We start from the raw sequence: 15,239 nt of genomic DNA, 5'->3' as shown, positions 1-15,239 counted from the left end.
ACCCTGGTGCGTGTTTGTGCTAGAGGAGGACTGTCCTCTTCACATCTTCATGTCTGTGCAGTGTGTTACCAAGAATTCACCACCCGCAAATTCCACGTGAAGTGAACTAATCTCTGTGCTCTGTCCTAAGCTCCTCTTACCCTTTTGATAATAATGGGATAATAGCTTCTTCAGGAGAAAAGGGACTACAGTGCCTACAGAGGGGATGAACTGCCCCAGGAGCAGAGAAGCTCTGCTGTTTTGCTTCAGTAGGGAACAGGCAGTTATCTTAGTTTGCCCAGCGTATATCTGGACTCAGAAATCCAGGAACAGAGGCTTGTGCAGAAAAACATGAAGAAACTGCAGCTTTACCGACTGAGACTGAGGAAGACAACACCAAAAGGCAGAAGTTGCAATCCTCCATCCCTCTCTGTTCCAATGTTCCCTCCATGCACAGGCCATATGCTCTGCATCCCACGCTCTGGCATCGGATTTGATGTTTCTTTATAGCTAGAGGGTGTCTTGACCAGCTTTCCAGCGGTCAGAAACCTGAGGTTGCACTGGATTAACCCGGGAGCCAAATCATTTACTCAGGTTCCTCAGGAACACAAAGCTGGCAATTCCCTGGGGCTTTTTAAGGACTCATGCTGTGTCCTGGCGCATCTTTAATTTTTACAATGTGATACTGGCCAAAAAGCAGCCCACAGAGAGATAGCATAGCCCCAGGAAAAGTGCATTAGACTGAAACTCACAGGATGTGATGCCAGGATATAGGAAATCTGCCCACATGTTGCCTAGGAAATTCACTTTATGAACTTTTCATACCCTTTACTAGGTTCTGTCCGATGTGTGCAGAAGGGATGCTGGCACGCTGGCTTCCTGGCAGAAGGACGACCAGAATCTGGGCAGATTTTACCGAGGAATAAGCATTATCTGCGTTTTAGGGCAGTTTCCTCCCGCACCACTGAGGTCTAAAGGAATATGCCGCTCCCGGGAGCAGAGAGGCGGCAGGGATGCTGGAGCCGACTCCTTCAACCTGCAGGAAGGACCCGGGGACAAAGGCGGCCGCCCTAGGGGGCGGTCGGGCAGCCGGGCAGGGAGGTGCGGGGCCGGGGCCCGGTGACAAAGCCCTGGGCGGGAGGCGGCGGCAGTGGAGATGCTCCGGGAGATCCCGCTCCGCTCCCGCGGCTCCTGGTCCCTCCCCGCGTCTGGACAGAGCGGGACCGGGGCCGCTTCGGCGCCGCTTCCCCGGGCCGCCCGGCGGGCGCGTTTTCCTGCCTGTCCAACCCCACCCTTTCCCGGGATGGGGTTCTCTCCGGCAGCTTTCGTTTAAAAAAAACGGGAAAAACCAACAAAACCAAAACAAAACAAAAAAGGCAAAAGCAGGGTGGAAGCCCCGGGGTGGGGGGGGGGGGGCGGTGAGCCGGGGCGGGCAGGGCACGGCAGGGCACGGCGAGGCGGGCGGAGGGCGGAGGGAGCGGCCCCGTCCCTTTGTACCTGCCGTTCGAAGGCGCCAGGCGGCCCCGCATTGGCTGCGGCGGCCGCGGCTCCGGTAACCCGAGCCGGGGCGGGCGCGGCGCACCGGGCCCGGCCAGCGCCCAGCCCGGCAGCCAAGGGGGCGGCTCGGCTCGTCTTGGCCAGGCTCGGCTCCCTCCGCTCCGCCGCCAGCAGCCGGCTCTCCTTCCCCGCCGCTCGGCTCGGCTGGGGCAGGGCCGCACCGCCCTGCCCGGTAGGAGGTGGGACCAAGCCCCGGCGCGGCCGCCCGCCTCCTCCTCCCTCGCTCGCTCCCTCCCTCCCTCCCGAGGGCTGAGCCATTCCGGGAAGGCGCCGGTTCCCCCACCGCTCCTCGGCAGCTCCGCACCGGCATCGGCCGCCACCGCGCCGGGCTCGGCCCCACGTCGCCGCGGGGCTGCGGGCGAGCGGCGGCAGAGCGGGGCAGCGGCGGCGGCGGCGGGGGCGCGGTGCTCGGTCCCCCTCGGCGGGGAGCGGCGGGAGCGGCGGGGGGGGGAACGGGAGGACAAGTGGACGGAGCGCCCGGGAACGGGGGGGCGGCCGCCGCGTAGTTGTTTTGCCCGGGGTAAGTTGACCGATCCCTGCGGAGGCTTCGCTTGGAGCGGGCAGCGCTTGGCTCCCGGATAACCTGTCGCCCCCAGGCCCCGGGCAGGGGGGGCGCCTTTTTTTTTTCCTTCCCCCCCCACCTCCTTTGGTTTGTGGTTTCTTTTTATTATTATTATCATGATGATGGGGTCTGTGGGGGAGCAGAATTTCCAGTCCGGCGTTGCTCTTCTTCCTTGTCCAAAGCTCAACGGAGAACTATAATATTTCTTCCCCGAGATGCTGCAGTGAATTTTAGTTCCAGGAAATCAGGCGAACGAAATAATCTGAATAACCCGAACCATTTGTTACCCAGTGAGAGCAAACGCAGTCTAGGCACAGATGATGGCAAAAAATTCCTTGGAAGGGTCTAAAGAAGACCTGAGCAAAATTTCAGAAGAGGAGATGCTGAGATGGAGCAAGGAGGAGCTGGTGAAAAGACTAAGGAAAGTGGAGAATGAAAAGATGAACTTAATGGTGGAACACGGCAACTTGATGAAAGACGTGAACCGGCGGCTGCAGCTTCACCTGCACGAGATCCGCGGGCTGAAGGAGGTGAACCAGAAGTTGCAGGACGACAACCAGGAGCTACGGGAGCTCTGCTGCTTCTTGGACGACGACCGGCAAAAAGGCAAGAAGCTGTCAAGGGAATGGCAGCGCTTCGGGAGGCACACGGCCAGCGTAATGTGGAAGGAGGTGGGCATGTACCAGCAGAAGCTGAAGGACCTGGAGGCAAGGCAGGAGACCCTCCTGCGGGAGAACGTGGAGCTGAAGGAGATGGTGCTGATGCTGGACGAGGAGCGGAGCGGGGCCGGCTCGCGGAGCTCCATCGACAGCCAGGCCAGCCTGACCAACCTCAACGGCGGCTCGGCCACCAGGGACGTGGGGGACGGGAGCAGCACCTCCAGCACGGGCAGCGCGGGCAGCCCCGACCACCATCACCACCACCTCCACCACCACAAGACCGGCGACAGCAAGGCCGGGGCCATGCGGAGGTCTATGGATGACCTGTCTGCGCCCCTTCATCACCGGAGCATCCCGAACGGCCTCAATGGTGAGCTCCTGCCCCCCTTCCCCCCGCCCCGCTGGCCCGGATCCCCCTCCCCCTGCCTGTCCGGTCCCCCTTGGCGGCGGGGTGAGGGACTCCAAAGAATAGGGGTCCTCGCCATTCCCAACCCTACTCATCCTTGGTGACCTCTTTGGCAGCCCCGGGGGCCGGGGAGGGGCACCTGTGAGGGTGATGTGTGTGTGTGGTGGTGGCCCTTGACTGGTGTTATCAATGTCCTGGGTTGAGGGTTGGAGCCTCTTTTATCTGCAGGGTTGGTGTCTTGTTTTGTTTGTTTGTTTTGCCTTTCTTTTTTGACAAAAACCAGCCTGAGTTTTCAGGGTTAAATAAACACTGACTGTGTTCCCACTCTTCCTCCTCTCTCTCCCCCTTTAAATATTTTGGTTTACGTTTGGCTTGTTTGTTTGCTAGTTTGATAACATAGATAAAGAGCCTGGGATGAGATTTTGGAAGCATCTGATGAAAGTGCAGGTCTGTCCCACAGAGCATCACCTGTTAGCTCCACGGGCTCTTAGGGCAGGCTGGCTGTGATGTGCTTAGCAGTTTTAGAGAGGTGCAACTGTGGCTTTCCCCCAGCTCCGCTTCAGAAAGAGGAGTTTTGTTTGTAGAGAAGAGGTTGCTCTCGAAGGGACGCTGTACTCACAATTTTGTTGAGGCTCGTCATTAAAGTTAGAATCAAGCTCCACAGTGAAATCGTGCCAAGCCTCCTCTGGCAGTTCATAGTCAAGCAAAGTTTCTCCTGTTATCTAATAGTCATCAGGCATTAAAATAATAATATTGAAATGTCTTTAAAATGGAGATTTTTTTTCTCTTTTGAAACCAATAAGACCAAATACTTGACTTCTAGAAGAAGTAATTTATCCAAGAGGGTTCAATAGGAATCAATCCAGGCACCAATTCTTGTGTATAAGACTCTTTTTAATGTTCTTAAACCTCTTGTCCAACCACAGAGGACTGTTTTCTGATTGGGGTGCCCTTTTTCCTCCTCCAAGCACGGAGAGGGGAATGAAGTCCCAGAGTTTGGCTGTGATTGATGTCAGCAGTGGATGTGTTTACCAGATAACCATGCTTTCAGCTCCCACAGCTTTTGGTGGTCCCCTTTTTTTTTTTGGTGATTTATGGCAAGTCTTTATGTCCCAAGAGATCTGAGAGCATGCAGGTTTGATCAGCTCAGTTCACAGGTACTGTGTTAATCCACGAATTTGCTGTTTGTGGTCCTGTTGCCGCATCTGTGTGTCTCAACTCACAGCTGGAGACATTCTGGCCACCTCGCACAGTAGTCAGGGATTGCTGGTTTCAAGGATGATCCAGTCACCAGATGGTGCAGGGTACAGCAAGCATCTTTAAATGTTTGGTGTGGAATTGTTTTAATCTCTCTCTTCTAGTGCTGTATAAATCAGAAATATCTGGTTTGTAAATCTACAGATAGCTTCTGCTTCTGACGTGACTTGATTTTATTTTCCTAAAGCATTGCTCTCCACAAAGACAATGTGGAGAGCACATGGCAGTTATTGAATGTGTTATTACTGTTTTGGGACAGAAGGGCTTCACAGTTCTGGTTTGTGAACCTTAGACCATGTCCCTTTTAGGTATTGATAGCTGACTGGGGCAAAGCTAGTTGAATTAATCTGTTAACCCAGGGCTCCGGAGTGCATGAGGCATCGCCACAGCCTCAGAGCTGTCCCTTAAACCCGGGGTGAGGCACTGTGGGATGCTTCACCTGGGATTCAAAGTCATCTCTGCACAAAGAGAAAAGTCTCTGCTTGCAGAGCTCGGTCCTCACTGCCCTTCTCAAACACTGTGTGGGACTGTGCCCAGCAGTATCATTTGGAGGGGACTGAGAGCTGAGTCTCATGTCCTACCCTATGTAGGGTAAGTGTAGGGAGCGATGTCAGAGCATTTGCACGTGCATGTTTCCGTGCCTGCCTTTACATCCCTTCTCATTTCCTGTATCGGAAGAAGGAATATGGGCTCGAGCATTTCAGGCGTGATCTTAGTTTTTTAGTGACTCCTGATTCTGGGGTGCCTGTGGAAGGTGGTCTCTGTGGGAAGTACTGAAACTCTTCCCTTCGAACCTGTGCAGCTTCATTTCTGAGGGTGCAACGGATATTATCAGCACTTTTAAAGCTAATAATCCTTGTAAAGATGCAGACAAGCCTGATCTCTCCACTTAGGTAGTGAAGCTGTAAAATGACTTGAATAGTTGTCATTCTCAGATAGCATCGGTATTCAGCAAGGCCATTTCCCTGGCTGTGCCTTTGGAAGTGCCTCTCAATACATATGCAAATGCAGGGCTTATCAGGCCCCTTTTTTGACTGACAGCAAGTAGTCTGGGAGGGGTGCTTGCCTGGGAGCAAACAACGATTCTGTTAAGCCTATGACAATGTGGAGGAGCAGGGCAGGAGCAAGTGAACGTGGAAAACAACCTCGATGCGTCAGGTGGGTGGTGGAGCTGTCATGGAGCAGCCCCACAGTGAGCATCCTGCCGTGTCTCCTGGTCCTGTCCCTGCCATCTGTGTGTGCAACCTAAATCTCAGCCTTTTTGTACTCTTTTCGTGGTGGGTAAAACAGACGCTGCCTGGCCAGCTCCGCTAACACCAAAATAAACAACCCTGTGTATTTTCTTAGGGACAGGAGGTGGATCCGAAAGGGACACAGGGCAGAATTTAGCATCTGTGGTAAGAACACAATAGGAGCCTTGGACAGCTGGTGGGAGCAAGGTTGCTACTCGTGAGCTGCTTGCTAGAGCACTTTTGCTTATGGAAAAGCTGGAAAGTCCTGAAATTGGAAGCTGGAAAGTTCAGAACTGTGCTGCCCCTGCTAGTAGTATCCACCGAGCTTCTCTCGTTAGTGCTTTTCTGGAGGAGTCAGGAGTATAGTGGCCGTTACAACACTTCTAGGAAGGTTGCTTTTTAGTGAAATCTTAGTGAGCAAAGGTGGGTTAAATGTTTCTCATTTTCTGTTCAGCACTCCTTTCGAAGTGAATTGTTAAACCAGGGGTTGATTTATTGGATCCAGTGACCCACCTCAGTGTGAGGTGATGAACTCTAGATTTGTAAGGTAAATTCAGTATAAATGGTATAAGTGTGAAAAACAAAACCAACCCAACTGGTGATCCACCTTTGCTTCATTTTTCTGAAGTCTATTTACTTTTATAAATTGGATTTTGGAAGCTGATGATTAGTTATTCGCTCATGGAAGATAAGATAATAAGTATAACATAGTGTGAAAATGGCTAATATTAGGTGACACATGTAATCTTGTGCAGCTCTGGATATTCTGCTGAGAGCCAAGAGGAAGTCTGCTTGGTCTGAAAGTAAGTAGTATGTCCATTCTCTATGTGTGCTGGGACCTGGGCTGTGGGACAGGGACATCTCCAAGCTGTGTGATGGGAACTGGCCAGTTGCATGTGTATTGATATGACACAGTTCTCCTAAACCAACCCACAGATCTAGGACAAAAGTTGAGGCACAGTCACTGTGTGTACTTGTGAGTGCTTTGGCTTTCCTTTGTATGCATGGTGTGAGTCTGTGTGCATGCACAGTCTTTCTGCCCATCCAGCTTTAGACAGCTATACTGAAGGGACTGCCTGGTTCCTGACAGAATTCGGTTTAAAAAAAAAAGAATTTTAAAAAAAAAGCATTGGGTGATATTAACATGACTTGGGGGAAGAAAAAAGCCCTCAGGTACCATAGGATATGTCTCTGGACTGTGAGGTATATGGGAACATTGGGAGGAGTGACTCAAAGCTCCCTGAGGCCAGGGCAAGGGCTTCCACTGGTTTTAGTCTTATCTAGATCTGACTGGGACAACTGTTTATCCATCTGCAAGCCTGGAGGCATACAGACTGGCTAACTAGTGATGTGCCTGGGAGAAAATCCTGTGCATGCAGGCAAAACTTTCAGGCTTTAGTTTTATATTTTATATTTCAGCTGAATTTTGTCATTAGATCTTCTGAAACTCTTTCCTCTGGGTTCCCAAAATGGACTGGGTGGTTTTCAGTGTATCTGACTTTATTCCAGTTGGATGAAATGTTAATGCACTTTTTTTAATCAGCTTTTTTGTTCATTGCTTTGTTTTGTTTTTATAAATAATTAAAAACATCAACACTTAAAAAGTGGTCAGAGAAGCCTGGAAGGAATCTGGGGGTACAAGCAGAGAACCTGTAGTAGTAGAGGCATTAATCTATGGCCTCTTGCTGCTGCCTTCTCCAGTGAAAGAAGAACGGTCTCTCTGTGTGAGGAGGTGGGAAGATCTCTATTTCTATTGATTCCCACTTGTAAATGTCCACATATTTACCTAGAGGGTACGATATATTGCAGTTAAAATGGTGGCAAAGAGAAATGGCTGTTCCCCCCTGTGGGTTGGTATTGATTGGTCATGCAGCTACCCTGTACTTATTTCTCCTCTTCTTCTCACACCCTTTCAGCCAAAATACTTTGTTTTTATTAGTGTATTAAGAATCAATATACATATTATTTACTATGATGTATTAATGAGACCTTTGAGATGAGAAGATGAAGGGGCAGGAGCAAAGGGTGGAATATCTCCAGTATAGATTTTAACATCTCTATTCCCTTGGGCTTCCTTTATTGGCCATGTGGAGAAAGGCACTTTGGTGTCATGATTTATGTCAACTATGTCTGCTTTAAAGAGAGAAGAATTGCCTGCTAGTTGTTCTCTTTCTCTCTGATGCTCAGAAGGAAGCCTGGCCAGCTCGTTCATACGCAACCATCTAAAGTCAGATGAGATTAGTCCTATTACAGATGTTATGGTGACCATTGCTCGCTCTTCCAGTACAGCTATGCTAGCTCTGGGGAAGGAGAGGAAAGCACCTTTCTCAGCAGCACTCAGATGTCACCCCCTTACAGTCCTCACACTGTGTGGGCACAGCAGCCTAAGTCAGAGAAAGTCCTGTTCTCTGTCAGGAGGCCTCTCAGAGCTCAGTGGTTCCCACCAAACTGAAGCAGGTGTTTGTCTACTTGACTAGTTATTATCTTTCTTATATCAAGAGTTTAATACTGCCATGTTTAACCTGTTATTTTTGGTGCTGTAGGCTGCTACGTACAGATTCCTTGAGATTAAGCCAGGAAATCTGCCCTGGGATGGTACACTAGATAGATGTAAGACCTCTGTAGAAACACCTGTTTCCATCTCTGCTGTAAGTTCAATGAATTCTGCTAATCGACTTACCAATGCTGAGGTCTCAAACATGAAGGGTGCAGCTTGAGTTTCCTGTAACCAGTGGTCGTTGGCCACTAATTCCAAAGGCTTCTGTAGAGAGCTTCGTATGAGGCAACTTTATCATTGCCTGCTCCTGCCTTCTTGTTAGGGCACTGCCTGTGTGCCAGCCTGCTTGGCTCTCAAACTTCAGTGTAACTGGTGTCCCTGAAAACAAGGCTCAGGATGCTTAAACTAAAATTGGGCCATATCTGGAAATGTATTCTCCGTGGTAGTGTGTTCTAATTTTGTTTTCCTCTTTCAATTTTCTATAGAGATATCTTGTTCTCAGCTCTCCTGTTGAAGGAAAAAACTTGTATTGATTAAAAGACAATTTTCTATGGGCCTGTGATAGAATTATCCATTTACTCTTGTCAAGAGCAATCAAAATAAGGGAAGTAAACTGTGTTGGTTACGTGTAAATGATTTGGTCCTCTGGAGGCATTTCATCAAATAAAGCTGAGGATTGAATTAAATGGTGATCTAATTAAGTGGCAGGCATGGCAACCCAAAATGCAGCCCTGGCAGGTGTTACACTCGATGTACATGCAGAGATGAGGGGCATGAATACCAACACTAACAGAAGCATTGCCTCTGAAAGCTGAAGGATTAATGCTTTTGTGGAGACAAGGCTGACCACATCCATGCAACCTGGGTGATACTGGAGGCACTGGGCTTTTTATCTGCTCCAGCATGGCTGTGGACTTGCTTGCATCTGACACAGACATATCCATGGCAAGGTCTGCTGATGTTCCCTCAGGCTGCCCTTGTGGCATCCTTTTGTACTGGGGCTGCCCGTTGGAGATGCTCTGGGAGCAGCAGAATGGACAGTGGCTGATCTCACTGGTAGGTGAGATGGAGGTGAGGTGCTTAAACTGGCAAAAATTTCTGGTATATAGCAGGTGTGGAGTGAGGCAAATGAAAAAAATATAAACCCGTTTAAAATACAGTTAAAATGCTTGATCCCAGAAGGCTGAAGTTCTTTCCATGCTCACACCTAGGTCTTAATGCATCCCACCGCAAAACCCACGATATTGCTTGCCTGGAACAGGGAAGGTTTGGGGACTGCACATCCAGTTTTCCTGCGAATTAGCTGCAACTGGCTGGGTTTGCTTCTGCATTCTGTATTTTTAACCTGACTTTTTGTCTGCCAGCCAGAATTCATCCTGCCCTGTCGCCAAATGTCATCATCCCCTCGTGGTTAACTTGCTGCAATTCATGAAACACTTGGCTGCCATAAATAGTTATGTGCAGAGGTTCCTCCGCACGCGGAGCGGGCAGAAATGCGCAGGCAGCGCTGCTAGGCACTCGCACACACGAACATGTCCACCAAGAGAAAGTTGACCCACTTCTGCAAATAGATAACTCCTGGCAGAAAAAGTAACACTGTCTCAGAGAATCTATCTTCCCCTTGCCTGCTGAATTGTGAAGCAAAAAGCAAGCCAGCTCCATCTTCTGAATTAGCAGTGATGTGAGCACAGTACTCCCCATTGAAACCAGAGTGTGTAAATCAGCCCTTGATCTGAGGAGGTCTTAAAATGGCCACAATTCGTTTGTGATTTTTTTTTTTCTCAATATAATGAATGCTTTTGTTAGTGAATGAGGTGCATGGAGTTCAGGACTTAGCTGCTCTTAGGCATTAGGAAACATTTATCACCATGGCAATTGAGGGCTGCTGTACAGGTTATTTTGAACACTTTTCTAGTGACTCATGTCTGGACCGAGACCATTTATGCCAGGTTACTTTAACCCCTGTGCATACACATATATATACTCTTCCTTCCCTTAAATTTGCTTCTTGCCTTGCTATTTGCCTCTTTCAGGAAGCTCGTTGCTTGTAGTGACTTATGTCTCCAAGCAGTGGTGGTGGTGCCAAGTGTTCACCTTGCTCAGAGGCTCTCCTGTAAAGGGCCTTTGTGACAGATACTCCTTGCGAAGTAGATTACACGTTAGTTTCGATTGGATTTGAGACTTCACGGATCTTGCAGTGAGATTGAAGCAATCTTAAATCTCATATGAGTTATTGTCTGCTTGGGATCTCCTACAGGCTTGTAGGATGGGATGTCTCCTGTTTGCCTGGGGTGGCTGTGGTGGGAGGGCTGTCTGTAGTAGAGGGAGCGCCGTCGGTGAGTGTCGGGCTTACGGCATCAGGGCTTTGGCCAGCTGTGAACTGCAGTCGCAGGGGTGACACGCTAGCTGTCTTCTGTGGTTGTGTCAACCCCGGCTCTCTGGCAGAATTAGTTCAATCAAAGCTGGAGTGCTCTGTAAAGCCCTTCAGACTTTGCTCCATCCCCCAGCTCTGTGCAGTGACACTCAGGACTGCATGCTGCTGCTTTTCCCACCATTTCGTCCCCAAACTCCTCTCCTGCTGGGGTTTCATTCATGTACAAGAAGGTCAGTGGCATTTGAATGCCTGTGGGAGATGGAAGATGAAGTGTGTGGAGCAAATGGGTGGAGCAGGGCTCAGTCTGGGAAGCAAGAGGAGATACTTTGCTGCTTTTTCAAACCATCTCCAGGGCAGTAACATGCTCCAGGCCTGCCTATGCCTGGGGGTTTGGTAGCCGTGTCATACCCACCCCTGCCTTCCCAGGACACTGGAACAAGACCCTGTGGTGCTGAGGGCCCTGCTCTGATGTGGCAGGGAGAGCTGCAGAGCAGGTGCTTCTCTGTCCCTATGCTGCAGAAGACCCGTGGAGAGATAAGTAGAGCAGTAAAACCAAACCATTGTTTTAGAAAAGAAGAAGAAGTAAGCCTTACAGCATTTCCAGTCCCCAAAGCTTAATATTTCTATGGAAACCAATGCAGGAGGAGGCTTACTGTCAGTCTCTGATCTAGTGGGTTGACTAGATTTAAAAAATGTTTGTCCTTCCCCACATCTTCCATCCTGAATCATCTGAAGACAGGTTGCTGCATATCACAAATGCAAGATTCCTGGTTTCTGACTCTTGGTTAAGCAGTCTCTGGAGGGTTGGCATCCATCTTTCATCTGCAGTTTTTTCCTTGCTAAGATACATTTCATTCACTACATGACACTTATTGATAATGCCTTGTCCTATAAATGCCAATCCTGTGACACTGTGCTCCTTGAAGGATGGCTGTGACTTTGTATCAGCCTGTGGACTGTTCAGTGGTGTGGTACATCTCAGTGCCCAGTGAAGTTACTGTGGGACACTGTTGGACTCGAATGAGATTAAAACTTGGACTCTTTACACTCACTTTGGTATTTTTTCAAAGGAGATCCATGGTGTCTTTAATCTCCAACAATGGACATAATCTGGCCTGTTTCAGTAATAGTCTGCTTGATTTTTGTGTTGCCAGAGGACTACTACTGCTTATATACATGCAGCAATTTACACCCCACCCCGTTTTTCTTATTAGTAGGATCTAATAGAAAAGGTTCCAGGACAACCTACCTAAAAATCCCCTGTTTTATGGCAGAGTAGCGTTGTCAGATGCTAGCAGAGTATCAGAACTAAAAAATAACTAATTTCGGTTGATGCTGAATCTTTTCCAGTTCCTAACAAAAGTGTTAAGAAAATCTTATTTTTATGTACAGTCTTAACTATTGTGATGCACAATATTCTTTTATCTCCCTGGTTTTCTTTTCTTATCTTCCTTATTGGGATTTGCAGTCTCATATTTATCTATTTCCCAGCAGCTGAATATAACTTTGATCTATGCTTTGGATCTGTGGAGCTTTTAATCCCTTTCCACTGAGTTAAAAGCTTGTTTGCTATTGAATGTGATACGTAGTTATAGGTTATATGATCTTCACCAGCGGCTCATGCATTGCTCAGGGATGGCATATTGTGAAAAACTCTGATAAAATGTTCCCTTGTTCACTTTCCTGACTGCAGCTAAAACCCAGCATGGGAGTGAGTCACTTGTTCAGTCCTGGTCAGGCTGCTGATACACCTGTCCTTTGCTGTTACAAGTACCTATGTACTCGCTTGCTTTATTTCAATTACTCATTCATTTCTTTGTGATGTTTATTTTTGAGGCTACAGACCAGTTGAGTATTTCAGTCAGTGCAGCAGCCTTTCTGTCTTCCAATTCTGATAGCATTTATGGTGTTTTCTTTTTTCATCCTCTTAGCACCTTTTAAAAGATGGGGATCAATTTTTAAAGCCCATGTGTTTATTCCTCCTTGAAACACAATAATATATGCCTTATTTGTGGAGATCTCCTCTTCTGGAGTGGCTGCAGTTTCCACCTCAGGAACAATGATGATATCTGCAGCTCAGTCCTCCAGGCCATGTGGATGTAGCAGCACGTGTGTGACTGTATTCAACTGTCTTCTGAATGTTATTCTTTTTTGAGTTTTTGGTGTAGCTGTTTGCTTCTGGATTCTGAGCAGTTTATTTGAAAGTCTCCCATGCTTGTCTCCTGGCCTCTTGTAACAAAATGCAGTCCTCTTTTTATTATGTCAGTTAAGGCTGTATTGTTTCAGGTGTAATCTTTAAAATAACAAAAGGATGGATGGTTCTGCAGGTTAGAGCACTGAATTGGGACTCAGATTTGGTGTGCTTTCTCTTTGTTACATGGATTTCTGCTGTAATCTTAGCTAAATTATGTGATCTGTTGTTCTCTTTTTATACAACCAGGATAATATATTTCGTTTGTCTTCTCCAAGTTTCTTGTGGTTCATTGGGTCATACAATGTTCAACAGAATTAGACCCTTACCTCAAATGAGGCCTCTTGCCATTGCTATGATACCAGTGATAACAAGCAACACAGGTTTTGAGTTACGCTGAACTAGCAAGGAAAGAGAAGATTTTATAGTAACTCTACACATTTCTAATTCCCAGTTTTGGAGTTGCTTCAAATCCTGTTTCAGCTTTACTGGGATAAAGGCACTTTACATGTTGGGTTGCTTCTCCCTGTATTGTATATACTTCTTGGGACCATGGGATGATGAAGTGTGAACTGTCTCCAGCCAACTGTAAAAAACAGAAACTTGTCAAACAATAATTCCCCCAAATGAAAAGACAAAGAGCAAAATTAGATAAAGAGCAGTGTTTGCCTCTCTACAGACACGGAAAAGTGTAGAAAGATGCTGCTGTCACAGCAAGAGGTTACCTCAATATCTTTCAGAGATTGGGCACAGCATTTGTTGTTATTTCAGCTCATCCCATCTATGTTGCCCAGTTGAATATCATATTATATATGTGTATTTAAAATGCTGTTTCTCTGTCAGCCTAGTGCAGTTTTGGCTGAGGTGAAGAATCACAGCTGTGAAGCTGAGGGGTTCTTCTTGTCATGTTGCTCCTCATGTCACTGCAAAGCAGTGTTGTCCTTACCATAATTGCTGAAGATACCCTTCCCCTTTCCAATTAAATTCTTACCTGATCCCTTGATTGCTCTATTTCTGATGCCGATAATTTGGTAACTTCTAACAAACCCTGACTGAAAAGTCATTGGAGTCACTCTTGGGTGTGAACCCAGAGTTTCTTAACCACAGGGGCTTTAATTTCCATTTGTGTGGTGGAATTGGTAGGGAGGATCTTTTGTCAGCGTATCACTGATGCTTTAGGAGGGTGACAAGACTGCAGTAACTCTTCCTAGGCAATTATGTATGAAAGGTTGTCAGTATGAGTAGTATGGGAAGTTAAAAGCCTTAATTTTCATTTGGAATTGAAGCCCTAATGACTTTCCACTCCCACAGCTCATAAAGACCTTGTTTCAGCCTCAAGTTGACCAAGAAAAAAAAAGGGAGGGGGGCTTTTTTATTGCAGACTTTTTTGTGTAGAATTTGTGTAGAATTTTTATGAAAAAGCAGATTTATGAGTCACTGTTCTTTGTCTAAAAGATAATTACTGGAGTAAGAACCTCAGGAAAGTGACATTTTATGACTTTGCCACTAGCCACGCAGTGTGAGCTTTTGCTTTCTCTCTTTTCAATTAGTTAGGTTAAACAACATCTCAGTTTGAAAGGACTAATTATATTCCTGTTTGTTATATGCCTTATACACTAAATATTTTTTCTGTGTAAAGCTAAACAGCAGAAAGGGGAAGAGAAAGGATCACCCCAAATGAGTGCTGCCTAATTATTTAAAATGATGAGTGTAGATCCTGTGGGGTTAAGTGGATTGTTGTATTCAGTCACATCCATCACTCACAGCATAGTAAGGAAGAGAAACTGGACCACACAAATCCTTTCTTTAACCCTAGGAACACAATTAAGTTCCTCTGGAAATTTGTTCTTTTAAAAACACAATCCTCTAAACATTGGTGTCGTTTAATCTGTGCTTAAATGTAAAGCTATGTGTTTATCCACTTTTATGTGCTTTGTTGATATTTTTTTTTTCCCTAGAAGTAAAGTAGCATTTTGTAACTCAACAGCATCTTCTCCCTAATGCAAATGAGAGCTGAGGGCAGGAGTGTGGGTAGAGGTGGCACGTGCAGGTCGCAGTCCTGCTTTGGCTCTGTAGCAGCCGATCAAGGGCTTGCACAATGGCAAGTGGTCCAGAGCATCTTTGTCTTTGGGGATCCACCTGGGATACCTGAAGGGCATCTTCTGTTCAAAGAACAGGTGTTTAGCATTTTCAGAGTATTAAGTATTCTGAGAGTGATTCAGACTGCTCTTGGAACTGGCTGAGGTGACTAGCTAATTTTCTTGGCCATGGGGCTGTGTTCTTGACAAAGTGTCGCTCCAGAGCTGTAAATGCCCTCTGCCTGTAACAACATAGGTCCAACAAGTTTTCTGATACACAGCTGTGGAGACAAGTCTGCTCAGAGGCCTGCAAGATGAAGAATGGATCATGGAAACAGCAATTGATGCAGTTGTTGGAAAGGCCTCTATTTTTCCTTTCAGCCTGCTACAATATCTTGGCCAGGCTGGACAGAGTATGTTTCCGATGGAAGATCTGCTGTCCTGTCC

At 47.3% G+C, this 15,239-nt stretch overlaps 1 protein-coding gene across 2 annotated transcripts in view; it reads left to right on the top strand.

Moving 5' to 3' along the window:
- The first annotated feature begins 2,000 nt into the window (after positions 1–2,000).
- The window catches only part of CCDC85C (coiled-coil domain containing 85C), a 111,695-nt gene continuing 98,456 nt past the window's right edge, over positions 2,001–15,239 (top strand). The window contains exon 1 of one of the 2 annotated variants that reach the window (XM_027673946.1): positions 2,001–3,127. In XM_027673946.1, the coding sequence (XP_027529747.1) occupies positions 2,416–3,127 (712 nt within the window). In that variant the 5' untranslated portion in view covers positions 2,001–2,415. The remainder of the gene's footprint in view (positions 3,128–15,239) is intronic. The other variant, XM_027673945.1, reaches the window with a different exon arrangement.

Source organism: Neopelma chrysocephalum, unplaced genomic scaffold (genome assembly GCF_003984885.1).
Source record: "Neopelma chrysocephalum unplaced genomic scaffold, ASM398488v2 Primary Assembly neopelma1_24, whole genome shotgun sequence".
Classification (NCBI taxonomy): Eukaryota; Metazoa; Chordata; class Aves; order Passeriformes; family Pipridae; genus Neopelma; species Neopelma chrysocephalum.
Note: the sequence above shows the minus strand (reverse complement) of the source record. Positions and strands in the feature narration are given on the sequence as shown.